At 45.4% G+C, this 27,695-nt stretch overlaps 3 protein-coding genes across 3 annotated transcripts; 2 read left to right on the top strand and 1 right to left on the bottom strand.

Moving 5' to 3' along the window:
* Window positions 1-598: 598 nt before the first annotated feature.
* On the bottom strand, window positions 599-6,810 carry kctd2 (potassium channel tetramerization domain containing 2). Its single transcript, XM_030340912.1, has 6 exons — window positions 6,457-6,810; window positions 6,218-6,326; window positions 5,360-5,451; window positions 5,158-5,253; window positions 4,843-4,968; window positions 599-4,608 (listed from the first exon to the last, which is right to left on the bottom strand). The coding sequence occupies exons 1-6, from the start codon at window positions 6,808-6,810 to the stop codon at window positions 4,579-4,581; spliced, it is 807 nt and encodes a 268-aa protein (XP_030196772.1). The 3' UTR covers window positions 599-4,578.
* An 845-nt stretch (window positions 6,811-7,655) lies between these two features.
* On the top strand, window positions 7,656-15,983 carry tubgcp2 (tubulin gamma complex component 2). The gene is given in 19 exon segments (XM_030340910.1): window positions 7,656-7,823; window positions 8,069-8,253; window positions 8,446-8,574; window positions 8,724-8,894; window positions 9,301-9,351; window positions 9,353-9,464; window positions 9,791-9,998; window positions 10,380-10,579; window positions 10,930-11,119; window positions 11,387-11,532; window positions 11,649-11,829; window positions 12,043-12,223; window positions 12,658-12,830; window positions 13,124-13,252; window positions 13,768-13,888; window positions 14,202-14,345; window positions 14,516-14,608; window positions 15,035-15,198; window positions 15,575-15,983. Coding segments are annotated over 18 exon segments (2,619 nt in total). The 5' UTR covers window positions 7,656-7,823; window positions 8,069-8,103; the 3' UTR covers window positions 15,651-15,983.
* Window positions 15,984-16,825: 842 nt separating this feature from the next.
* On the top strand, window positions 16,826-27,389 carry LOC115531557 (disintegrin and metalloproteinase domain-containing protein 8). Its single transcript, XM_030340909.1, has 23 exons — window positions 16,826-17,146; window positions 17,300-17,406; window positions 17,572-17,645; window positions 17,788-17,863; window positions 17,985-18,061; window positions 18,352-18,712; window positions 18,913-18,978; window positions 19,104-19,166; window positions 19,497-19,666; window positions 19,773-19,854; window positions 19,967-20,109; window positions 20,427-20,613; window positions 20,965-21,057; window positions 21,370-21,568; window positions 22,319-22,421; window positions 22,553-22,721; window positions 22,833-22,913; window positions 23,231-23,315; window positions 23,771-23,891; window positions 24,375-24,534; window positions 24,689-24,733; window positions 24,863-24,913; window positions 25,095-27,389. Exons 1-23 carry the CDS (start codon window positions 17,107-17,109, stop codon window positions 25,551-25,553), a joined length of 3,012 nt encoding a protein of 1,003 aa, XP_030196769.1. The 5' UTR covers window positions 16,826-17,106; the 3' UTR covers window positions 25,554-27,389.
* The last annotated feature ends 306 nt before the right edge of the window (window positions 27,390-27,695 follow it).

Here is a 27,695-nt window from a genome sequence, read left to right on the forward strand (position 1 = left end):
AAGCAGCTCCCCCCCCCCTCCCGTACGTGAACAATGCTTCGGCATTGATCTCAGACTGGTTTGGCTGGCTGTTGTGTAGGGCCTACGTGGGATGATGACTATAGTTTTGTCACAATGTATACAAATTGCTATTTTTTTATTTAATATAGGCCTACAGGCCTACTTGTATATGTAATACCTGTAATACAGACTTATGTCAAATAGACTAGTTAGGTTTTTGCGTTTATGGGCTAGTAAGGTGTGAACATATGACCACCACTCGCAGCATTATCTTTGCATACACGTGTTATACCACGCGTATGCATGATGCTCCAGAATGTCTGTTGTGCCGCAGGCTGTTCTTTCAAGTGAAAAAAGGGACGGTCAAGCACACATTTTTGAAACGGACACCTTTTTATGATTAAAAACCAGACTGGGTTTTGTTAAAATCGTTACATTTGAAGAAACAGCATTGGTAGACATTTCAAACATATAAAATAAATAAAAGTGAAAGGACAATTAGACAATGTTTTATCTTTCAAACAGTTCTACCCAGTCTTCATTGACAATATTCACATTTGACATCAATACTGTGGATTAATGTGACACTCAAAATAACTGTTGATACATATTTTCAATACGTCTTTATTATGAGTGCACAAGGGTGTTTGTCTACAAATGCATGCAGGTGTTTACAGTTTAGCCGTCAACGTGGGCTGTCAATTCAAAACGAATCCTTCCAACATTTTGGCCCGGTGTTTAGATCAGAAAATGCTATTTTGGGGAAGGTGGAAAATTGCAAAATGATTTAATATAGAATTGTTTATTTGGTTAATCTGTGTTCAAACCATGGTTTTAGTGTTCAATCTTCATGACCAAATAAAAAAATAACATGAAAATAGAACATGTGATTATATTGATTATGTCTAGCTGTGGATCAACGGATCCACACAAGAAACTACACCTACCATAGAGTCATGCCTTCCCTCTGCTCTCCTGCCATGCATCAAACACAGTTTGCACTAACACATGAGGTCAGACAAATTCCTGTAAACATTATAGTCTCTAAAACAATACATGCTCTCACGTTTTTTAGTTTTTTTTTGCAGATTTGTTAACATTGCACATATATGTATCTAGTGCAGGTGACAAAAAAAAATTGTCAAACACCTTTTTTTCCATTACAAGAAATAAAGTGTGTTATTAAAATGTCCATGGCAATCACGTCACAAGGTACAACAAGGTAATAAAAAAAATGGGCAAATTGGGTTTAAAAAGTTGACAAATAAGTGCTTTTAATGTCTATCAAGTCACTGTAGACATTGCCTACAAGCACACATAAACTCAAGCCAATTAAAGTCTCCTCATTTTCTATAATAGTGCACAACAGTTTTTTTTGTGTTGGTATTTTACTTTGTTATAATTTCCACTGACATAAACCACTATCTGCTGTCCCTTACTGCTTCCTCTTGACTGTGTAGCACACCCACTTCCTTATGCTAACAAGCTGAAGATACCAAAAAAGACACAAGACTAAGGCGAACTTGTGTGTAAAATGAAGGGTTAGTGGCGTCCGTCTGAAAAAAAATTGGCACAAAGGAAGCCCGAGATAAGCCTTTGATTGTTGTTCCAATTGATCAGCACACCTTACAAAGTACAAAGTATTCAGAGGGACCTGACCGTATGCCTGATCCACTGGGACAAGCCTTTTACCGATGGGAAGGGAAAATAAATAAATAAATAAATGAAAGGGGGCAAAAACATAAGTAGGTACGAGCCTGCTGGCTTTAAGGTGATAGACACCTTAGGAAGGAGAGGGGAAACACCTGTGTACAATAAAAGTCAAAAGGCACAACACCAGACACAGATGGAATAATACAAAAATAATAGAACAGCACACCACGCCTTTTCTCCGGATAGACAGTAAGATGTTCTTGGCAGTACAAATTGTCTGCTCACGTCTTGGAAAAGTATGCAGCTTCACAAATAATCCACTTATGATAGAGAGAAGGGGGAAGGGGGGAGGGGGGGTGCACATCGACCAAGCTCGTGTATTGAGCTGATATTTATTTATACATTGTCTATATCCATTTGTCCTGCTCATGCTAATAACATAAATGCACCAGATACATGGATAGTGTATTATAGCGTTCAACACTGGTAAAAAAAAAAGAAAATGAAACTGTGATTTAGGTATACGGGCAATGTGAGTGAATGCTTGTTCTTCATAAAAATCACACAATGGCTAACCTAAAGATTTCCAAATTCACCAGCTAGATATGTGTAATTAATGAATCACCCATAGCATCATTATGTCGCTCTTCTCCTCTGTAATACGGCAGTAGTTACACCAGTAACAATACACAAGCTAACTTTTAAAATTGCAATTTTGGTTAAGTGGTAACACAAAAGTATTGCTAAGACAAGTTTCATTGTTTTGGTCATTAAACATCGGGAAATAGAGGTTTATACATTTAATTTATATAGGTAGAATTAAAAATCTCTTAATGACTATACCTAAATGGTCTCACCATTGGGGAAGATGTTTGCTCTCCAAATGTTGCTCAATTGTTGGACTTTTAAAACCAGCACTAACAGAGTAAAAGAGAGAGCATCCGAAATCAAACATTAAATAAGAACTTTAACCAGTTGCTTAACTTCTGTCGACCCCCAATAACCGGACAGCTTTATATGCACCACCCCTTGGAGCCGAAGAGGCCTACTGTCGGGCACACTGACTTCTGTGCGACGACATGGCTCATTACGTTGGCTCGGCTACCGTTTCAGTGTACAAAGTCGTGTGAGGCGTGTGCATTTTGGTCGGCGCCACCACAGTTGCTACACATGCTGTGTGACGTGAAGCAGCGAGGCGTGCACTGTTTGAGTTAGAGATGAGGCGTGAGAGGCAGCTGCAGATAAGAAAGACAGAAGGAAAAAAAATAACAGTTGGCATGAGAAAACAAGGCCTGGGGCAGAAACAGGGTCAGGTTTTTTTTTTTTTTTTTGCGGCAGCATTAAGTTCGTCCATGGTCCGAGTCCCGATTGCTTTCCACAGGACACACGGCTATCGCACGGATATACGTCAGTTGTGAAACGTCTGCACTCTTTTTTTTTTTTGTTGTTACAATTTTTAGATATACAAGAAAGCACAATTTATTTTGTTGTTTTTGAGGACCACAGTGGATATGCTCCATTGAAATGTATGTATGAATGTAGGTGCATGTGTGTGCATGAACGGGTGTGTGTGTGTGTGTGTGTGTGTGTGTGTGTGTGTGTGTGTGTGTGTGTGTGTGTGTGTGTGTGTGTGTGTGTGTGTGTGTGTGTGTGTATTTCAATAGCATCAGTGACCGTAATACACAGATATGAAACGAAAATGACGCAGGAATCAGTCATTACACCGCTTGCATTAAGTTCCTCTTCATCCTGTGGTATATATGTACAGACTCCTTGCATGCCTTAACCTTTGTACACAGGTTCATTTTCAGGGTATTTTCCAGTCCACCGCATGAATTTGAATGGAATCATAACCCAGTACAGAAGTGGACGAAAGAAAGGGGCGTTTGAGGGAGCATGGCTGGAAGTAAAACTGGTGAAGGGTGGAGGGACGAGGGACGAGGGATGGAGGGGACAGAGGGGTTCCCAGCAAACCGGGTAGAGGGGTGTCCTGTAATCAGGTCCAACCAACATAGTCCCCTCCCTTCCCATCCTCGTATCTCAAGGAACTGGAGGGCGGAACAACATGAGAATCTGCTTTGTAGCACCCACAGAACCCAGCTCCTCTGGGCTTTCCATGATGTCTGCTGCCATGCCACGTTGAGACCATCGACAGGTCTTCGGGCTGGCGTGCTTAGAAGCTCACCCCGGACAATGACACAATCTCGTGGCGAGGAAGGCTCAGTCTGCTTTTGTTGCCTTTCTACCTTTGTTTATTTTTTTGTCCTTTCAAGAGTCCTGAGGAGATAAGTCACAGATTTCTTGCAGTTGATTAAAGCCACGCACACTGACTGGGCTGGCGAAAAAGGTCCTGTCGTTCCGTGTTCTGGCTATGTGGTGATGGGGATGGTGATGTTGAAGACCGGATCGTGGTTTAGCTCTGTGATGAGGGGACCGTCCTCCGCGACTCCTGAACTGAGGGGTTCAGAATAAGGGCCGCACCAAAGATTCAAGGACGTACCGGGAATCCGAAGCCCTCTCAGAAATGACAGAATGCTGCCGAGGACCAACACTCTGGAGACATTGTACCGCAGGAAATATCCACATACTCCAACGGCGTGTGACAAAGAAAAGGTCTAAAAAAATCCAAGACAAAAACAAGGCTGCAACCGCAAGTCAGGGTTAATGTTGAAGCGCTGTGGGAAAGAGGAGTAGGAGTAGAAGAGGTGGAGGGGTAGGAGGGGTAGGAGGGGATGGAGTGGGGCGCTTGGGGAAAGGCACACCAGAGGAGTGGAGGGGTGGGGTGGGGGCGGTGGCAGGTGAAGGTGGCTGCAGGCGGAGGTCAACGGATCAATCGTGGCTAAAACTGTAGACAATGTCACGTGTTGCGTTGTTCTTTTCTTGATAAACCTTCACGCCCCTCGACAGGTACCCGGTACCGCCTATTTACATCCTTGAGCCTCTCTCCTGGAGAATCTGAAGGCGGAGACAAAAAATGGGGGTGGGACCGGGTTAGAACCAGACAACCTTGGATCCAGAGAGTCAAGAGAATCCACTCTGCCATTTCACCCTAAATGTAAACTGTAAAATATTTCATGTGGATGGGCTGATGGATGTTATAACACAGACGGTGGGCGCTGTGACTCCCTCACAGCACCTCGAGGGAATCATCACAGAGTCTGCTGGTCAGCTGCCCCGCGGGGCGCTTACCTTGGCCTTCTCAGTGGGCTCGATGACGATGCCATTGGTGGAGTTGTTGAGCTCCCGTGAGACGACGCATAAGAACTCTGCCTGGTCCTCGTTTCCATAGTTATAAGAGGAACCGATGCTGATGAGCTGAACAGACCAGAGGAGGAGAACAAGAGGGGAAGACGGTTGATGTGCAGTAGCTATGTATATATATATATATATATATGATTTGAGCCAAAAAAGGATGCCTATTAAAATAGTTCAGGGTGGTTTTATCTCAAATTGACCTCTCAAAGTTAATACCATGTTCATTGTGAAAAATAAACTTCTTCCTACCTGTTCAAACTTCCAGCCATCAGACATGGTTGAGACCATCTGTGTGAGTTCTTCTTCCTGGCACTGCAGTACTCGGTACACATGCTTAACGGGTCCCTTGGAAGAAAATAATCAACAACATACATGTAATACATGTCATATAATGAGTTAATATAATCATAACACACATGCATACATGCAAACAAACACACAAGACGCTTACCTGAGATGTGCGATTCTCGTTGTCCCGTATCCTCTCCTTGACCAGCCTCACCAACGAAGCTATGTTGTAAAATTCAGCTTCTTCAAGAACACCTGATAGGAGAGCAGGTTTCAAAACAACTCAAAACTTGTGGATAGTATCAATGGGCCCATTCTGTTTCTGTAACTGCCATTTGTTGATAATGCCTTTTCGCGGACACCCATTGGTGGTCAAGGGTCAAAGGGTCCAACTGAGAAGTCAGTCACCACTATGAAACCCCACATTATAATTGTCAATGATCAAATCCATTAAAGTTTTCCTGTATTCTCAAGTAGAAGAATGCGTAAGGGGATCTCTGCTCCCTCATGACCAGTTGCCCTGGGCAGAAAGGTTAGCTTTGGATAATGTTAGGAACAGGTAGAGTGATTAGACAGTGCAAGGAATAGGAGACAGAGCATACATGATGAAGGGGAAACAACATGATGGGTATTTCCAACACACACCATGTGGGGAGCAGAGCTGTTCCCATTATTTCTGAGACGTGAGCAACTGGATAAGAAGCCCCTGCATGTGCCAATGCATTGGACTTCTCCCTGCGAAGCTAATAGAGAGACGCAGGGCGAACTCCCATCTGAAGCCTCGGATTATTGAATGTTTGTTGTATGCTTTTTTTTATTTATTATTCAAATAAACTAGCCTAATTGTTATAAGTTCGGATAACTCTTTAGTCTTATACAGTTTAGACAAACGATTGACGTGGTTCCGGAAACCCAACCATCGTGGTTTCTGTCTTCACGAGAATGCGAGCCCATGAAGCTGATTCAGACAATACCATAGTAGGCTAAATATTGTTATCAGTTACGTAGTATAGTTAGTTACCATCTTCTGCCAGGTTTTTCTCCATAATCAGTTTCCCGTGTCGAAGGTAGTTGAGAATAGGACCAAAGTATGTGGGGTCCCTGTCAATCAGATATGCTCCTGTCTCATCCTGCAAAAAATACAAGCAAATTAACATATGTGTGTGTGTGTTTGGATTCGATGTACTTATAATGAATGTCCCTGAAGTATGTGTTATTGTGTGAATCAAATAACATTATCAAGAATAGCATGGCACTCACTTTGTCAGAATCCAAATCCGGATCGTCTTGACACAGTCGGAACAGGAATGATTTGGGGTCCCTACACAGTGTTTGCTTGGTTGTAACGAAGTAGGTACCACCGACATTAAGGCGAACCCAGCGCGACCCTTTCTTGTCCGCTGGTTCTATTGGGGACGATGGGCTGCTTCTTACTGGAAATCCAAACACTGATCGGCTGGGGTTGCTCGACATCCCGGGACTAGTAGGCAGGTTGTTCCGCGGGGGTATCATGAGAGTGGGCGAAGCCAGCCGCACAGAGCCCCGGACATCACGGTGCTCGGTTTGTTCTATAGTGCTAGTCCCACTCGGTTCAACTACATGCAGTTCAGCCATATTTCCTTCGTCTTGCAACAACTGCACGATTAGCAACACCGCAGGGAGACAATTCTTACCCGATTTGTAAACAGAGCAGTGCTATTGTTTTCCGATAAGGTTGTTGGCATTAGGGCGTTGCTACACGTACACGGTCGCTTTGTTCTCTCATCCGACGATGATTAAGACCTGAATATTTCTAACGATAATCAAACATTGTTAGCCGCATCCTAATGAATCTTTACCTACACCAAATTGCTCATACTTGTTTATTCAAACGTTTATCAGAGAAAGACAATTCTTCCGGGTTGTAACGTGATTACTGTTTACTTCCGTTAGGACAGTATTTTTCAAATTAAGAGTTAAAAGTCGGCTTTGTCTGGGGTCAGAGATTGTGCACGTGGGATACGCTAACAAAATAACGCAAATAAAAAGAATACTTTAAATTTGACTGATTTGGGGAAGGAAGAAATGATACACAGACCTATATTATTACAAACGTGTATGTATTTATTTGGGTATAGGTACTTTTAACCGATGCACACACCAGTCTGTTATTTATTACACAGTGATCTTTAGATTAAGTTGGAGTTCACTTGTTACTATGACAAATATGAATAATAAAATATTATGATTATTGGAATAATTATTTTATCATCGCTATTATAATCTGTAGTAGTAGTAAAAGTATGATACAGATGATTGGCCTATCCCTTATACTAGGAATACAATTTGCTCTAGGAATCACAAAAGATGCAAAAGATGAAATTATGGATGTCAGTTAGGTTTTGGGAAGAAAAAAAAACGATAGATTTAAAACAAAAAATTATATGACCCGGTTCGATTGTCATATTCTCAGTATTTTTTATTTATAATACATAACAAACCATTTATATAACATGAACAATGATGTAATGATAAAGTTAAACATGTGGGGGCAGTATTATCCATCACTGCTTCAATTACAACTAATAAACCCCGAAGAAGAAACGCGCGGAGCGCGCCTTGTTGATGCTGTGGTTCCAGTTTGTCAGGTAACATGTCATGACTGACTGCCCTATTGCAAGCCTGACTGTACAGGAAATTAACTACGTTGTTGTTTTCCACATGACACATTGGAGGCTCAAATTGCTTCTCGTATTGATGTTCATGTATGCGTTTATTTTGATCGGTTGCTAAAAGCTGGTCGGTTAGCTCAGCATCCCCATCATCCTAATCGAAAACATAAGCAAGAATCGGATCAAATCAGTTTGATAATCCATTTCTCATCTCGTTGTAGTTGTAGCCGCTGTTGACATCCCCGCAGCCTGGACCATGAGTGAATTTAGGATACACCATGACGTCAATGAGCTGCTCAGCTTGCTTCATGTGCGGGGTGGTGAAGGAGCAGAGGGATATATAGACCTGCTGCAGAAGCACAGGACCCCATACGTCACCACAACAGTCTCTTCACACAGTGCGAAGGTGAGCATACTTTCTCTTGTCAAGCAAGCAAGGCGTCACTGAAGTCTGGCCTTTTTGTAGCCCTATTCGCAACAAGGCTTGCATGCAACATTGTTATGTGCTCTTGTTTTAGTTATCTTGTAAATTCATGCATGCAAAGCAATGTTTGTGTATTGCTCTTGCCTAACCAATGGCTCTTGCTATTATTTGCAGGTTAAAATAGCAGAATTCTCTGAAACTCCAGATGATTTCTTGAGGAAGTATGACGAGCTCAAATCCAAAAATGTCCGCAACTTGGACCCCCTGGTCTATCTGCTGTCCAAACTCAGCGAGGACAAAGAGGTAAGGAATGCAGGCAACAAAATGACCAAAATACAGACTATGTGGCTGTCACTGACCTGTAATAAGCCTGTGCAAGCCTGCTAGCTTTTCCAAATTGCCTACCTACCTTTCATTTTTCACCAAAATGATTTGGCTGATATTCCCCCCAGATGCTTCAGTGCCTGCAGCAGAATGCCAAGGAGCGGTCAGAATCCTCCGCCAATACAACCTCCACCACCAGCTACACTCTCCCCTCCACCACCACCAAGATGTCCATGCAGGAGCTGGACGAGCTGCGCAAGAAGCTGGGCAACGTGACGGCCATCTCCAACGCGCCCCAGGTCAGACTTTAGCATTCGTTATCACTGCTGTCGACCTGAGGCAGGGTTGTGTAGCCAAAGAGGGGAGGCAGGGGACAGTATGAGAGGGTCGAGTGGAGCACAGGAAGGATGGCGGGAGAGTGTAGGGGTCTGGGGATACAGGGGTGGTTGTGGCCCTGGTTATCTCCAGGCTTATCCAGAGGAATCGGTATCTTCTTTCAGGGTCTGAGATTGCTGAACGGAATGCCTTAGATATGAAGCCTGTCGAAGGTATATTAGGAATATTATCAATTATCTTGTCGCCAGGCCTTTCACACTGACAGCCATCTGAACTAGAAAGCAACTGACAGTATCACATTGAAGGGCAAGGTTCCTTTGAGAAGCAGGAGCGATGAACCACCTTGTGTTGCTATGGTGTGTGCTGCAGTCTGCGGAGGTCACCAGGAAGAATCTAAGGGAACGACACAACAAGAAGAACCCCTACACAGCTCAACCCGGTGTTCCCCAACTGGGTGTACGATCGGCCCGCTCTGATCGGGGACTTCATCACGGGCCCCTCCGGCCCTGGGGCCGAACCTGTCGTTCCTGTTGGTAGGTTGTCTGTGATGTGATCTGGTAAAGTCATCTCCCAATTCAGTTACTGTTTCATCTCGCCTGCTTGTTAATGCAATAGGTAACACTTTACAATGATGTTACAATTAACCATTAATTAACATGCGTTAATGCAGTATTTGCATTACTATATAGCATTAGCATACCCTTATTGTAAAGTGCTACCATGCAATATATATTGTCAAGTCCTATATATTGTGTAATATCTTTGTGTAATTAATATTTCTCTTTGTTGTCAAGTCAATTTGAATCATCATTAAATAACCGGTGGTTTTCAGCTCACCGTAGTCTCCGGTTCCCGACAGGTACCATGCCCCTGTCGTCTCAGGAGCAGGCCCTGTTGGAGGACCTGCTGTTCGTGCTGATCGGGGTGGACGGCCGGGACATCACGGCCCAGCCCGTGCTGGGCCGACAGAACCGCTCCTTCATCGTCAACCCCACCCTGGACATGTCCATCAAGGAGCTGGTCAACCGCATCCTGCCAGTCGCCTCCTACTTCTCCACCATCACCCGGTGAGTGTGGAGCGTGTCCGGTCAGACCCCGTCCCAAAGGACTGAACCACAGTACAACATGGAATACCACACACAGGGTAAACGGAGCTGTGTGTGTCCCGAATCATAGTAGTTACCCCAAAACACCCACAGAATAACTTTGAATAACTTCACTTATACCGCACTATGTACACTGTTGTACATATACGTTAACTATTTTATCATTCTCTTTTTATTTTTACTTGTTGTAAAAAACAACAGCAATAGCAAGTGCATTCTGTGACCAGGGACCACAATAGGTTCCCCAACCTCTTAAGGGAATAGGAAATAATACAACTTTTATTTTGGTGAGCAAAATCCATTCGTGCATCCAACGGCTAACATAGCTGTGGACCCCCACAGGTTCGTGGAGGAGAAGTCATCCTTCGAGTACGGCCAGGTGAACCACGCCCTGACGGCGGCCATGAGGACCCTGATGAAGGAGTACATGATCCTGGTCACCCAGCTGGAGCACCTCCACCGCCAGGGCCTGCTTTCCCTGCAGAAGCTCTGGTTCTACATCCAGCCCCCCATGAGGACCATGGAGATACTGGCCTCCATCGGTAGGGGTGGACCGAAGGCCTCTCTGTGATGATGCCTTTCTGGAACTGTGCCCTGTTCTTCTGTTCTCTTCCTCCCCTCCCCCTCTCTTATTTTGCATAGTTCTCCATAATGTAGTTTCTAAATGTAGTGTTTAATGTCTAACTTGACGGTCTATAATGGTTACAGGTATTTCGGTTTAATTAATTTTCTTGTATGGTTTTTACTAATCATAGTGGGAATATCATTGTTATTCCAAGGTTTTCTTTCTCTCTCTGTCGTGGCGACAGAGAGAGAAAGACCTTCCCTGTGATTAAAATGGTGGTTGTGAGGCCCTGCGTCTCTATTCTGACCCGTTGATCGATGCCCACAGCGTCCTCCGTGGACAAGGGCGACTGCATGGGTGGCTCCACGCTCAGCCTCCTCCACGACCGCACCTTCAACTTCACGGGGGACAGCCAGGCCCAGGAGCTGTGCCTCTACCTGACCAAGGCGGCCAGCGTGCCCTACTTTGAGATCCTGGAGAAGTGGATCTACCGGGGTATCATCAACGACCCGTACAGGTGAGGCACGGCGTCGTAGACTCCCCTGAAGGGTACTGTGTTTGATCCACACGCACAGTGGAGCGACTCTGGGCGTCTTCAAGGAAGGAAGACTCCTACGTGACATGCACTTATAAAAGGAACTGTCGGCCACTGTGGAGGAAAAATGTTGGCTAAAGGGTGTGTGTGTGTGTGTGTGTGTGTGTGTGTGTGTGTGTGTGTGTGTGTGTGTGTGTGCACGTGTGTGTGTGTGTGTGTGTGTGCACGTGTGTGTGTGTGTGCGCACAGTGAGTTCATGGTGGAGGAGCACGAGCTGCAGAAGGAGAAGATCCAGGAGGACTACAACGACAAGTACTGGGACCAACGCTACACCATCATACAGCACCGCATCCCCTCCTTCCTGCAGAAGATGGCCGACAAGATCCTGAGCACAGGTACAGTGTGTGTGTGTCATTTTAAAGGTCATGAAGGCGATTTGCTTCATACCTCAGTGAGGCTGAGGAATGAAAAAACATGTCCCATCTCCGTCTCCGTCTCCCTGGCTGAGCAGGGAAATACCTGAACGTGGTGCGGGAGTGTGGCCGCGACGTGACCTGCCCCGAGGCCAAGGAAGTGCTGTACACGCTGAAGGAGCGCGTCTACGTGGAGCAGATCGAGAAGGCCTACAACTACGCCAGCAAGGTCCTCCTCAACTTCCTGATGGAGGAGAAGGAGCTGGTTTCGCGCCTCAGGTGAGCAAGGCGGCTTGATCAATGTGCAATCGGAAATGTTGTGATCTATAATCATCATGCCTAAACCAATGCGTTTTACCAAAGAATTACATATACGTTTTTGCCCAAAGAATAGGGTTAAGGTTAGGGTCATCTTAATGGAAACAATGTTGTGTTAGAATGTGGTTCACGGTCGACCAATCTCGTCCCGGGCTTTTCGTCCACCTCGTGCAGGTCCATCAAGCACTACTTCCTAATGGACAAAGGGGACTTCTTCGTCCACTTCATGGACCTGACGGAGGAGGAGCTGAAGCGGCCGGTGGATGACATCGTGCCCTCCAGGCTGGAGGCCCTGCTGGAGCTGGCGCTGAGGATGAGCACGGCCAACACGGACCCCTTCAAGGACGACCTCAAGGTAGAGTACCTGCAGAGGCCAGCCCCGTGACTGCTGGGATCCTATGGCTCCCCCTAGTGGAGGCCATGAGGAACAGCAGGCCCTGTTCTCCCAGAGGTTCAGTGTTTAGGTATCAAATGGGCAAATGTTACAGCCAACAGATGCTTCATATATGATGGCGGTGTTTCTGTATCTTTTGAATGCGTCCAAGACAATGAATAATATCATCTACAATAAAAAAATGTTCTACTGTAAGACGGGGAGAAGAGGGTACATCAGTGTTTTATCTGTTTATCTGTTTACCTGTTTTGTAACTTGATTTGGTCAACTATTTTACAATAGTCTAGCCTTATCCCACATCACACACGCACCCCCACTTTTACCACCACCGTGTTCAACATGCCAGGGCGTCTGAACCTCCAGCCCCTCTCCCCTGTGTCGTGTCCCCCATGCAGATCGAGCTGATGCCCCACAACGTGATCACCCAGCTGCTGCGGGTGCTGGCTATCGAGACCAAGCAGGAGAAGGCGGTCATCAACGCCGAGCCCACCGAGGCAGCCCACACCGGCCTGGAGGCCTTCTCCTTCGACTACATCGTCAAATGGCCGCTCTCGCTCATCATCAACAGGTTGGATTCCCATGTTTACGTGGTTTTTTTCAAGTTGATCCCAATTGCGTTCTACAGTATGCTCTGTGCGGTTAAAAGGGAACCTACATTTATTGACCGACTTACTCACTGATGTGCTGTATAATTTGTTTGGCTTTTGGAATCTGATGGTCACACTACGAGTTTAGTATAAAATGTCTATTCATCTTCCTGTGGTTGCTTAAAGCCACACATTATCAAAGTCTGCTTGATTCGCTTTTGTATATATTTTACGACTCATAATTCTCTACAAACTATCCCCCCCCCCCCCTCAGGAAAGCCCTGACCAGATACCAGATGCTCTTCAGACACATATTTCACTGCAAACACGTGGAGAGGCTGCTGTGCAATGTTTGGATTACCAATAAAGACGCTAAGCAGCATTCGCTCCACTCTACTAAATGGTGCGTATGTGTATCTAAGCTAGGGTGGCTAATTATTGGGAAAAATCCAGACTGGTTAAGCTCGATTTATGAGGGGTTTAGTGCGAGGTGACCTATTGTAATTGTTAGTGTTTTTATTATTATTATTGTGAACAAGGTTAGCTGGGTAGACAGACAGACAGACAGACAGACAGACAGACAGACAGACAGACAGACAGACAGACAGACAGTTGATGCATCCAATCATTTAAATTGCATCGAATGAAATGATTGGACGACCAGACCTGCAACAGCCACAGACACCAAATTTGGTGTTTTTATTACGTGATTTATCGGGTGCTGTCATGACTTAGGGGGGATTTCAACAAATATGACGAAATAAATTGCCTAACTTAGCCTCACCACTTCCTCTCTGAGACTCATTATGTCACCATGCAGTCTGATGCAGAACATTTTGTGTTATTTTGACCTCAACCACCTCCTCCCTACCCTCCAACTCCTCCAACCCTCCCTCAACACTCTGTGTCTCCGTGCAGGTTTGCGGCGGCGTTTGCGCTGCGCCAGCGCATGCTGAACTTTGTGCAGAACATCCAGTACTACATGATGTTCGAGGTGATGGAGCCCACGTGGCACATCATGGAGAACAACCTGAAGTCTGTGAGTGTGGACACACACACGCGCGCGCGCACACACACACACACACACACACACACACACACACACACACACACACACACACACACACACACACACACACACAGGTCCTAAAGTCAAGGGAGCCAACGTGTTCCCTAGGAACAGCTTGTACTGTAATGCAGACCGGATGACATTTGTAAAAGTCCAAGATCGCTAGGAATGGAACCTCTTGTTGGGGAGTCGCTGATTCCACTAGGAGGTGCTGATCTCTAACCGTGCTCTCTCTCTCTCCTCCCCGTCCCGTCCTGTCCCGTCCTGTCCCGTCCACGGACAGGCCTCCAACATCGACGATGTGCTGTGCCACCACACCAGCTTCCTGGACAACTGCCTGAAGGACTGCATGCTGACCAACCAGGAGCTGCTCAAGATCTTCTCCAGGCTCATGTCCGACTGCATCGCGTTCACCAACCACATGCAGGTCAGCAGGCAGCGCTCCGAATGAGTTTGTATTTGACCGTTGAACGATATCACGCAAAACATCGCAACGGTGAAATCCGGGTCGACCGGGGGCAGGGGATCGGGAAGAGCAACGATAACCAAAGTCTTTCCGGTGCTTTCTGTGATCCCCTCCCTGGCGTGCCATTGCAGTCCTTTTCCCAGAGCATGAGCCTGGACCGCCTGTCCCTGGAGCACGCCGCCACCGACGGGAGCAGGGACCCCCTACTGAGGGCCGCCACTAAGGTAGGAGCTGCTCGCCTACGGCAACGGGGGGGCCAACGTTCGTGGTGCAACGCTGCGGGGGTCGGGGGTAAAAGGCCGAACCATCACTGGGGGTTTTCCAGTAGTGATAAGGGGGGCCCAGTCAGGTTACGATATCAAACCCCCATCTCTAAGTTACTAATTCTTCCTGTAGTGACTTCCTGTAGAAAGACGCGGAACTGCAAACAAAAGCGGAACCAAAATAAATGTATTGCATGAATGCAATTACTTTTGCATTTACTTTACATACATGTAAATGTCCACGACAATGAGTCACTCTCCTAAATCGGTAGATTGTGGTTTTTGAGATCCCTAAGTGTGTGTCTGTGTGTGTGTGTGTGTGTGTGTGTGTGTGTGTGTGTGTGTGTGTGTGTGTGTGTGTGTATTTCGCGCGCCCCCCCCCTCAAGTCCGCTGCGGAGCTGGCCGACGCCCTGAAGTCGGGCGGGGGCTTCGAGGCCGCCATCGGACGCTTCGACAGCAATTTCAGCTCCATGCTGCTGGACCTGCTGGACAAGCTGAGCATCTACAGCACCAACGACTGCGAGCACAGCATGATCAACATCATCTACAGGTCCCCCCTCACTCCCCTTGTTTTATCCCTCACACCAGTTGTAACTCAAACAAATAATACAAAAACGGTTAATAGGGCTGAATCCAATTCAAACCAATAATGCGACGTAATAGAACGTGATTTGCAAATCAAAAGGCTGCGATTGGCAATTTTGGGGGATTTGTGGGGATTTGTTACTGTTGCTAACTAGAGATCAGTAAGATTGATATTTATTTTTATTTTACAATTCAATAGTTGAATAAAGATGTCGTATCAATTAATTAATCTCAACACATAGGCCTGGCCTATAGGAAAGAGCAGTTTATACGTTGACACCTTCCAATGTTTTGTCGGTCGTACGGTTGATGAGTGAACCCGTTGCTCTTTGATTCCACAGGCTGGATTTCAACGGCTTCTACACGGAGCGCCTTTCGCGGATGGCCATCGAGAGGAGCCAGAAAGCGGCGGCGTAGAGTTTGTGTGTCCTAATGCGATGTTTTGACAAGAAGTACTTAAAGTGTCCGCCTCCACGCCCTCCACCGCCCTGTTCGTCAAGGCTACAATAGCAATCGGAGTTCACATAAACATGGCAACCGTTGCATCCCCTTTTTACAGACTGTTGTTTCAGTGTTGTTGTATAGAATGTATTGGAAGGAAATGTCCTGTTATTAAATATGTAAAGGACCAGGAATATTAAAGGATATCTGCTTTACTTTCTGAAAATGTAACATATGACACTCCTTATGGGTAATTTATTGTACCTACCAGACAAACAAAATAAAAATAAGATTAATAAATAAGTGTAATGAATTGAAAACGGAATGATTTTAGAGCCTAGACTGCTGTGAATATGAACAGTGTCTTTCAGGATGCCTTTAGGCAGTTGGGAATCTAAACGTACAGGCAGTTGGGAATCTAAACGTACAGGCAGTAGCTCTGCTGCAGTTTTTGACGGAGAAAGTTTTAACTGGTGTGGTTGACAAAATCTCAAGCACGGTTAGATCTTTGATCCTGTGTTAAAGGGTTGCAATGCTATGCTATGTGTATCTTCATTTGTACCATTAACATGATGAGAAGCAATCACAGCTGTATTACTTGAGCCTACAGCAAAAAGAACAACTACCTGATTTAACAATATTTAAATGTCCATTACAAAAGGCGTGCATTTTCTTTTTACATATTCAAATCATGATTAATTCGAAAAATGTTATGCGCAAAATCCATACAATATGAATGTGTGATGAAGAAATGTATAGTTAATTTTTGTGTTCGATTATTTGGAGCTCATTAAATTGACTGGTTATGCAACGTTGGGGTTCCAACAGGCCTGCGGGTCACAAAACATTTGGTTTTTAACGCATTTAATACCGTGTCGCTATTATTTTAAATGGACTGAATTTGCAAAATATATCTGATTCAATTTGAAATGTTAAGCGTTTGGTCAAAACATGTCGGTGAATACGATCTCGTCCGGAGCAGATACAAAAGTTGCGTAGCCTACCTTTTATAGGAGGTACTGTTTTTTTAACAGCTCTACATTAATTATTTAATTCAACCTCGATCTATGCGGTCGTTTTTCTTGGATGGCCAGCAAGGACGATATCTACACACGACCATCGATGCCACCCAGCGCGGATAACGTTTGTTTATTCCGCAGATATCGACTTAACAACACTGAATTACCGTAATGCCAAGAATGAGACTATTTTAATACCCCTGAAGGGATGTCCATATCGGGTCTTTCCGGCGTCATGTGGGACCACGATAAAAAAGGGTGTTCCTCATACGCATTGAGTCGTCGCAAGTTGGCAGTTAACAGGCGGGGTTAGCTGGAAGTGTATTTTATTGCGTCTTATCTATCCATTGGTGCTGGACCACTGACCGACTTAGATGTCCGAATAATAGTGTTGGTGGGCAAGAGGACGGACCATGAAGGAGAACAGGGCATTTTTACTATGGATTACAACGGGTAAGAAAGACATCCCGGCGCGATTATAGGTCGATTACTTTATCTTTATGATAAAACCTGCCATTGGAAAAACTTAAAAAAAAAAAAAAAACTTTGATCAATGTATCATTTGGAATGAAACTGACAAATTTGTTTTAATTGTTGTATGTCAAGTCTCTCTTGTAGAGTGCACACGAATACTGTCACATGTGGAGCGTTATGATGTTATGGTTCCTCAAAGGCTGCACACCAGAGAAAAGCGGAGTCTCTTTACAGATAAGGTGGGCTAACATTACAACTTATATTAATATTAATAAGAAAGTAGTGGTCATGTCAGCAAAAATAAACATATATCATTTAAAATCTGTCTTTTGGTGGAGTTTTTCTTTTTTTAATCAGGACTCACATTTTTTGTTTGAACAAAATGCTACTTATTTTGTTTCCAGCTCTACCCTGATGTGCTAGGATATGAATGGACCATTGATGGAAGGAACCACACAATTCATCTCGAAAAAAATAGGTGATAACCTTTGTATTCCACTAGATATTTTAATATAAATGATAATGGTGCACAGAGCAAACACATACACGTTATCACACAAACATGCATATGAAAGCCACGGCTACACTAACACAATACAACATCATTGTTTCGCTTGCAGCCATCTCCTTGGTAGAAATTACACTGAAACTAACTATCTGGAAGATGGAAGTCGTGTTACGACCCCAGGCAGTCAGGTGAGAATATCAAATGTCCTACATAATCTTTTGATATAAAAGACGTCTCCCTTGATTAGCCTTTACCGTGTTCGGAGAGAAACCGATAATCGTAAACATTTTTCTAATGCTTCTTCCCTAGGACCACTGCTATTACCAGGGCCACATCGAAGGCATGATGCACTCATCAGTCAGTGTGGACATCTGCCAGGGCATTAAGTATGTATGAATCACATACTGCATCTGCCTACGTCAGTGTACCTCTTCTATGATTTACTTTAATATTCAGCACCATCTTTAAGGTTGTTCAATGTCACTGTGAGCTCTGTGACGTTGGTATGAGGTCGCTACCATGACTCACTGACACTGACACTGACACTGTGTGTGTGTGTGTGTGTGTGTTGTGTGTGTGTGTGTGTGTGTGTGTGTGTGTGTGTGTGTGTGTGTGTGTGTGTGTGTGTGTGTGTGTGTGTGTGTGTGTGTGTGTGTGTGTGTGTGTGTGTGTGTAGGGGCTTCATAAGGGCTAGGCAGCAGGTGTATTTCATCGAGCCCCTGGGAGGCACTGAAGATGGGGATCACGCTGTGTACCGACCCGAGCACCTCAGAGTCAGCAGTAGCAGCAGTAGCAGTAGTAGTAGTAGTAGTAGTAGTAACAGTAGTGGTAGTAGTAGTAGTGGTAGTAGTAGCAGTAGTGGTAGTAGTAGCAGTAGTAGTAGTAGTAGTAGTAGTAGTAGTAGTAGCAGACGTAGTAGTAGTAGTAGTAGTAGTAGTAGTCCTGGATCCAGATCCTCTCCCAGCAGCTCAGAGGATTATGAGACGGACCATGACCTGGGACCAAGGCTATCAGGTCTCTTCAAGTCCAAATCCTGGGTAACAATTCTAATCTTTGTTTTTTGCTTTGCTTTTGAGCAAATTATCAGCATTCACTATTATCAGCATTATTAACTTAGCATGCTTTATTAGCATAATGATGCTAGGTTTAACTTTCAGGTGAATAGCATCAAGGGGAAGTGAACAAATCTTCAACCAAATGTAGTCAAACAGAGCAATGTCTTTCTGTGTCCGTTTAGAAAAGAGATCAAACTCCCAGCTCCCTGCGGTTTGTGGAGTTGATCGTTGTCGTCGACAACGCAGAGGTAATCCAACCCGACCTTGAATCCCTGAATCTTTAAACACAATTCAACACACTAAACTCCAAAAAGCTATGATGTATGATTTGATCGAATGATGATGTTTATAATCTTTCCTTTCCTGAAATTAGTATATTATATTTGGAAGCCAGACAAGAGCCCGGGTTTTAGGAGCTGTAAATCACATTGACAAGGTAATTACTCATGAATCACATCTGGCTTATTCATGAAGAAACGGTTTCTATGATTCGTTTTTTATCTGTTGACGTTTTGTTGGATGTATTCCATTATTCTGATCCAACAGCTTCACTGAAGTGTATTTCTCTCTCTCTCTCTCTCTCTCTCTCTCTCTCTCTCTCTCTCTCTCTCTCTCTCTCTCTCTCTCTCTCTCTCTCTCTCTCTCTCTCTCTCTCTCTCTCTCTCTCTCTCTCTCTCTCTCTCTCTCTCTCTCTCTCTCTCTCTCTCTCTCTCTCTCTCTCTCTCTCTCTCTCTCTCTCTCTCTCTCTCTCTCTCTCTCTCTGAAGTTGTACCGAACGCTAGGCATTCGCATTGTGCTGGTGGGTCTGGAGATATGGAACTACAGGAACTACATCGACCTAGACCCCAACTCAGAGACCACCCTGGACCGGTTCCTTCTGTGGCGCCAAACCGACCTTCTGAAGAGGACACCACATGACAACGCCCAGTTTGTCACGTGAGTTTTCTTCGAACCATCTTCTCTGTGGTCAATACTCCATCGTGTCAATATTATGGTACTGGTCTCATGGACCTCAATGCAAACTTTAAACTCTTCTTTACAGTGGCGTCGATTTTGAAGGCGACACCGTCGGTTTGGCAAACAAGTTTGCCATGTGTACGGGAAATTCAGGCGGGGTCAATCAGGTATTACGCAACAACCAAGGCAAACGTTGCAAAAAAAATAGGCGTTACGGCATTACTTTTGTAATACTCTTTGCAAGAAAAAAAAAACAACAACCTTTTTTTGGTTTCCCAGGATCACCATGACAACCTAATTGGCCTGGCGTCCACCATTGCCCATGAGATGGGTCATAACTTTGGCCTTTCCCACGACTCACCGGATTGTGCGTGCAAATCGTCGCTCATCGGTGGCACCTGTGTCATGGCCGACAAGCTCAGGTGAGGCTCTCTGCCTCTCTGCAGATCGAGAAACATGTTCAGAGCAATGCGCTCCTGTTCGCTCATGTTATCTGTCCCCTCAGATCTATACAGTAAACCATTAACAGCAAAGAAGTTGAATCATGATGCACACTGTTTCCAAAACACATTGGGATAGCTTCGGAAGAAAAATCGGTGTGACGACATTCCATTATATCACTCTTAACGTTTGTTTGTTTATGTGTGTGTGTTGGTGCGTGCGTGCATGTGTATCTGTGTGTGTGCGTGTGTGTGTGTGCTTGCGTTTGCGTGCGTGCATATGTGTGTGATCCTCACAGAAAAGGATCCCTGGCCTTCCCCGAGTTCTTCAGCAGCTGCAGCGAGGTGCAGCTCGCCGAGTTCCTGGAGAGAGCTCAGCCCAACTGCCTGTCCAGTCCCACCGGCGCCGACGCCATCGTCATCGGCCCGCGCTGCGGGAACGCCATACTGGACGCGGGCGAGGACTGCGACTGTGGCACCGCAGAGGTAATAGTGGTCAAACAAAGACTCTGCCTAGTTAAATATACTCCTCAGTCATGAATACGTGCCATTATCTCTGTCAGGGTGGGTATGATGTGCATTGTTATCGATGGAATGGATGAGACGTGCAGGCGAGGATGAGGTCCTGCTACAGGAGGACCCCTGCCCCAATGTTGCGTATCCTCTTTGGCTAAAATGCTTGTGTTTTGGTTTCGGAAATCTAGGCAACTAACGATGAGTGTGTGGCCGCTGACACCTTCGGTGGGGGGGGGGGTCATCTTCTATTTGACCAGACGTGTAACACTGGGACACAGATGCACAACCCTGCTCACACAAGTTTGTTTTCTCGTCCTCCAGGAGTGCAGGAATCCTTGCTGCGACGCAACGACGTGTCGTCTGGCCATGGGCTCCCAGTGTGCTCATGGAGAATGCTGTACCAACAGCTGCCAGGTACCATGCCCCACCCCTGTTTCCCACTACCTGGAACCATCCCTCACACAGAAAACACATGTTTTCACATGTAGTTGGCCACAAACAGAGTTCAGTCCGTTCATGAGATGGGTTGACAAAAAGTGTCGACAGTGCAGTCTTTCACTCTGGCCAATCGCTATTGCTGGCGTTACAATTCCTCCCGAAAGCCGCTACGGTATAATGCTATTACTAGCCCAGGAGCTGAGTCGGTACCAATTATACGGGCAGTACATAGCGCTTAGTTAGCGTTACGTAACGCCTTTGCTCTTCTGTCCCTTAACCCCATCCTAGTTCAAAGAGGTGGCCAGCGTGTGTAGGGGGGCGGCCGGGGAGTGCGACCTACCCGAGTACTGCACCGGCCTGTCGGAGAAGTGCCCCGAGGACAGTTTCGTGATGAACGGGAAGCCCTGCCAAAACCAAGACCGCGGCTTCTGCCACGACGGCCAGTGCCCCACTCACAGCCACCACTGCTGGAGGCTGTTCGGAACAGGTACCCTCAGGCCTTGATGCCTTGGAGCCAGACGAACCCGTTGAGGTTGATTGCTGAGTTGTTGTTACTGGTATTTTAACTGGAATGGCCGCTGGTCGTGGCGTTTTACACATGACGGAAAAATGGATTGTCTCATGACTAAGCATGAGTTTGTGCCGCCTGTTACAAATCTTTTTGTGTTTTGTAATTGACAAGAGCAGGAAACTAGATACTCTGTTGCTTGGGGAACACAGCGGTTGAAAAACATGCTGGAGAATTTAGAGGATGTCCTAATTTTTGTTTTCATAAATCAAGCGAAAACATTTTTTTTACTGTTATCACAGCGTGAAATATCTAAAGAGGTGCTTTTCATTTTGGATCAAATCTGCTATCATATCCTGTAGGACCGAACAGTGAAATAAAAAATTATATAAAATTTTAAATGGCCATTGCAATTGCAATCTCAGGGGCTGCAATTCTTTGATACGGGTGAAGTCTGTAAATGTTAATTTCCAACCCCATTATAAATGAAGTAGTGCAGAGCTGCAGAGATGCCCTGGGCAACATACATTTTTCTCTGGATGTAAGAAAACATTTGGTACAGACCCCAACAAATGAAAGATGTAGCACAAAAAAGTGCAATCCTACTAATAGTGAATCATACAATAGCTATCATCACCATCACAATAGGATTTTATCTTTCACCATGCGGCCCGGGCCCAATATCCTGTGTAACACACCGTGTCTCCGTCCCATCTGTCCCGGTCATAGCTGCCACGGTGGGATCAGAGGGCTGCTTCGACCTGAACAGGAAAGGGCAGGATGAGGCCCACTGTGGGAGGAACAGATACGGCTACATCCCCTGCACCCCCGAGTACGTCATCTCTCACCGCTTGCTCCTGATCACGCCCTGCCCTGTGTGTGACCTTCGTGGGACTTATGGTCCGGTCACGTATGCGCAGGACGACATAAACCTGACGCTTGTATACTTCTTCCCACTTTCAGCAATGTAATGTGCGGCTCCATCTTCTGCGAGGGAAGCGGTGACTCCATCACGGGGAAAAAAGCGGTGTTCACCATGCCGGGCAAGGCCTCGTGCCTGGTGGTGGTGGACGACGAGGGGAGCAGGCACCTGGACATGGTGCCCGCCGGGAGCCGATGTGGACACAATAAGGTAACGCAGAGGGGGGCTGAGGCTAGTCTTCCATCGTAGTGAGATGGTGGCTCATGATCCCCCCCCCCCGCAAACACAATGTGACTCATCTCGGTCTCGTCCCTCCCACAGGTCTGCATCAACAACCAATGTGTGGACACGTCGGTGTACGGACTCGAGGACGATTGCTCTAGGAAGTGCAACAACCGAGGGGTAAGCATCAGGCGAGAGAGGAAGGAGAGAGAGAGAGAGAGAGAGAGAGAGAGAGAGAGAGAGAGAGAGAGAGAGAGAGAAGAGAGAGAGAGAGAGAGAGAGAGGGGAGGGCGGGGGGAGAGAGAGAGAGAGAGAGAGAGAGAGAGAGAGAGAGAGAGAGAGAGAGAGAGAGAGAGAGAGAACACAAGACACAGACAGACAGACTGACAGACTCAGATAATGACTCAGACAGACAGACAGACACAGAGCGACAGATACAGACAGCCTGACTCAGACAGACAGACAGAGCTGATTTTCTTGCTTTTTTCCACCTCCAGGTGTGTAACCACAAGAAGCAGTGCCACTGTGATCCGGGCTGGGCGCCTCCTTACTGCGAGGAGCAGTACGTGGACCAGCACCAAGGTAGAGACCCTCCCCCTAGCGCTGCAGCGGGCCTACTGCATGTCGTATGTGGACTGATTGACAACGGAGGACAGGAGCTTGTAGAAATGTACTTGCTTCCAAAACAAACATTCCGTTTGTTAAGAGGAGAATAATAGGTAGTGAGTAATAAAAGTGTCTTGGCCTCTACTCTACTTAAAGAGTTAGAACGACATTAATTAAAAGAATAACGATGAGTCAATCCCAGGGGTTGAACCTACAGAAACCCTATTGGTTAAACTGGAGAGAGCAACCTTTCCTCCTTCTACCTGAACCGCCACAAGGAACTGGGAAATGGACTTTCGCTTTTCTATCCATGTACAGAAAATAATCCCTAAAAATAAAACCAATGGCAAAGACATGACAGTTAGCTAGAGTTGATAGCAGAGACCACAACTAACTAACTGTTGGTAACTGCTGTTTCTTTGGTTCCCCAGACCAAAGCGCGTTGATCGGTGGCGTGGTTTCAGCGCTGGTCATTCTCTTGGTATTCATCGCCGTGGCGATAGGACTGATCTGCTGTAAGAAGCGCAGGAAGGAGAACTACCCTTCCAAAAGGTAAGTGTGAGCATGCACGGAGACTCACACACACACACACACACACACACACAGACACACACACACACACACACACACACACACACACACACACACACACACACACACACACACACACACACACACACACACACACACAAAGGCTTGTGAAATCACAACTGAAGGTCATAAAAAACAAAGGAAGACAAATCTTTAGTTCTCCAGCGGGGGATGTTTGGAAAAGCTTAGGAATACTTTTGTTTATTGTTCTTGAGTCAAGGTTTTGTAACCCTTTGAGATCCATTTATTGTGAAACCCAGTCTTAATTCATAAGAGATATACATTTAAAGTAATAGATGTGATATACATTTAATAACGCACATAACATACTTCAACGTAACAAATGGGTACAATAGTATTTTGAATTCATAAGCATAGTATTACCACAATACTACATTTGTCCACATGGCCCGGCCTTAACGCTCGGTATGTCCGTGTTCGCAGGAAGGTCCACTACACTCCGGGGAAGCTGAACCCCATGTTCCAGGAGCAGGTCTCTAATGGCAAACTGCAGATCAGCGCGCCTACCTTCATGGACAGCACGGCCACACACGCCTGCACCCCTCTGTTTGTGAGCGGGGTGCCCTGCCGGCCTGCCCCTCAGGTACAGCTAACCATAGTTTGTACAAGTAGTTGATAGTACTAATAAATACAATGTTTGTATTGCCAGACAATGGCGTTAACCATAGACATGTGTTTACAGTTTAACAATGGGGAACAGAATTGTTTTTTATGACATTGTTCTTTCCCTTTCTCAGCCGCCACAGAAATCAACAGAGTCGAACGCTGCTCAATCTGAGTCGGTATGTTGTCATCTCTCTTCATCGTTCGTCACAGTTTTACTTGTTGATGCAATGTGTCTGTGGTATCTGTTTTTAATCATGTTTGCTCAATGAAATGGAACTGGAAAAGGAATGTTTATCTTTTCGCAGCTGAAAACAGAACCTCCTTGTAGATCCCCACCGCCCTTGAATAGCAAGCAGGTGAGTCACTGAACCAAAGAGAAACACAGCAGTAATCTTCTTAATCTCTTTATCTCATTTCTGGGAGAAAAAGTGGTCCCATACCAAAGAAAAGCTAAAGTGGAGCCTGTCTATTTCAACAAAGACGCCATTGTGTGTTCAATTGTATTATACAAACCTGACCTTTTGAACTCCTTCACAGTGTTTACCATCCAAAACGATTGCGCCACCAGTGATGACCTCAGAGAAGTACTGCCCTTCTCCTGATCACTCAATAAAGTCCAGCCCTTCTCCGGTATTGTCCAGTTCATCACGGGTCTCCTCAGCCAAGCCCAGCCCCCCACCGACCCCGTCAGCAAAGCCTACTCCTTCTATATACCGTCCAGTCATTTCCAGTCCACGACTAGTTCACCAAGTCCACTGCAGTCCTTCTCTGGTCCGGTCCAACCCTCCACCCCCAGTCCCCCCAGTCAAACCCAGTCCTTCTCTGGTCCGGTCCAATCCACCACCAGTCCCTTCTACGAAGCCCAGTCCTTCTATGATCCGGTCCAACCCTCCACCACTCCCCCCAGTCAAGCCCAGTCCATCTCCCGTCCGTCTAGTCAAATCCAGCAGTGCTTCCCCCATACCTCCAGTGAAGCCATCCTCTTTCAAGGCATGAATGTCCACAGAGGTGTGTCTTCATCTCAGTGAGTGATGCTGCTACTCTGCACGGTTCCATGTATTTAACCCCCTTATAGAGTGTATTGTACAGCCTCTCCTGCTGGCCCAGAAAGGCTTCAAGGCAAAGGCGGACAATTGGCAGGACCCAGGGTTCTGAAGAAGAGCTTCCTGTGAGCAGCAACAACCGGAAGTCACAATAAGTCTTGTATGACTTGCGCTTATACAAACATTGTGGAACCCATTTAATGATCAAAGACTGATTTGCTTATTTATTTAAGAGGAGGAGAAGAAAGTTCCTTTTGAAGAGCCGTCTTTATTATGCACCTTTTTTAATGAGAAAGGAGACTCTTTCATACATGCATGTTATTTTTTCTGCTCATTTGGTTCAAACGGCAGTCTGTGCCTTACAAAATCTACTCCTTGCTTCTGCAGACGTGCTTCTACACTTCCTAAAACTCAATGGTACCGGCGTTTTTTTTTCACTTTTCTCATGAAATAATTTGTTCTTTTGCCGTAACCTTTAAAGCATTCCCATCTCTACTTGTGTTGCAACTATGCCTCCATGACTTGGTGGCAACTAGACGAACCTGATGAACCAAATCGTCCGTGTTCTGGCAGCCAGCGGCCTATTGGTCTGTGGAGTATAATGATCATGAGCTCAACGCCTGAGAAGGACCATAGAGCTTCCAGTACAGTCACTTCAGTGTTATTGGCAGATGCTCCACAATAGAGCAGTGTGTTTATATGCCTCATGTATGTACGTCTATACGGATGAGAAAATGAATGTATTTACGGGGTAAAACAACCACACTTGAAACACTTGAGAATCTTTGTACACCTCGGCAAAGTGCCGGACGTGCGAGACACGGGAAAAACGATTTACACGAGGAGCACTTTAGCACTGCTTCAGTCGTGTTATAAAGTTGACTCATTGATAAATCTTAAAAGTGCATTTTCTCATGTTTTTTTGTTAGTCTCAAAGGAGCTCTGATTTCTTTGTAAATCACCAGTTTGTACATGTGTGTTTTGTACAAAAGAGTCAGTATTAAGTCAAAAAAAAATCAAATCGAAATTGAATGATGTGTTACACTCAGGGTTGGCTAGTAACACTTCACATGTTTAAGCCTTCATCCAGTATTCTGCATTCCTTTGCCTCATACCTTTCCAGTGGGAGTATATAGTGTTAAGTGCATATCAAAGGGCGGAAAAGCCAGTGTTCCAGTGTGTACTTCACTGCATAAACAGTTTCTTCTCATTACAGTTTTGCAACCCGTAATGTAAACACATGAGATGAAGTAGAAGTCGATATAAACAGTACTGCTTGTGAAAACAGAACCAGCTCTTCATCAGCTGGGAGAAATAGATCTGAGGCTCCTTGAAACGTTGATCAATTTCTATTGCATACACCAATGTCAAATGTAGGCCTAATCGTTATTGTTTCATATCCCCCGATGAGGCAAGAAGGTGTATGAACGCAACCTTGTGTCTCGAGTACAGCCACTGCTAATGATTACAACAACCCTATGGTCTCAAAGAGTCCCCACCGTGGGATGAGCTGATGGGCTGCACAGGGATTACATCAGCAGTTTTACATTTCTCTTTGTAGCCCGCTAAACAGTGATCCACATCCTTATCCTTTTCAAATCCTTTTTTCACATAACAGCTGTCCAAATAAGGACAGCACACAAAGATAGATGGATAGACAATGATGTGCCTTAACTCAACTGAGCACAAGCGAGAGGAGTATCTCGTGCGCCAATGTTTTTTTGTATTACTGCATAAATTCAACTGAAGTGAAACATTTTGCAATGGAAATAAAAGACGATATCTCTTACAACGTCTAAGCGTTTTTCCTGCTGTTAGGACGCATTGGCTTCCCTCGGTATAGCTCTATCTCACCAAACAGCTCACTGAAGACGTGGCCAAGTTACAAGTAAGAGCGGAGTCCTTATTTACAGGCGTCTTTAGAGTGAGTCAAGGAAACAGACTGGGAAGCAGGCACAGTGAGTCAGCATCCCGCTTGTCTGCTCAACCACAGACTCGTGCAGAAATAGCAGGAGTTCTTCATTATCAACATGGGCACAACGAATAGGGTTATATTGTGCCACAGACAATACAGACAATGGGTTAGTGGCTTGGG

This window comes from Gadus morhua, chromosome 18, assembly GCF_902167405.1.
Source record: "Gadus morhua chromosome 18, gadMor3.0, whole genome shotgun sequence".
NCBI lineage: Eukaryota > Metazoa > Chordata > Actinopteri > Gadiformes > Gadidae > Gadus > Gadus morhua.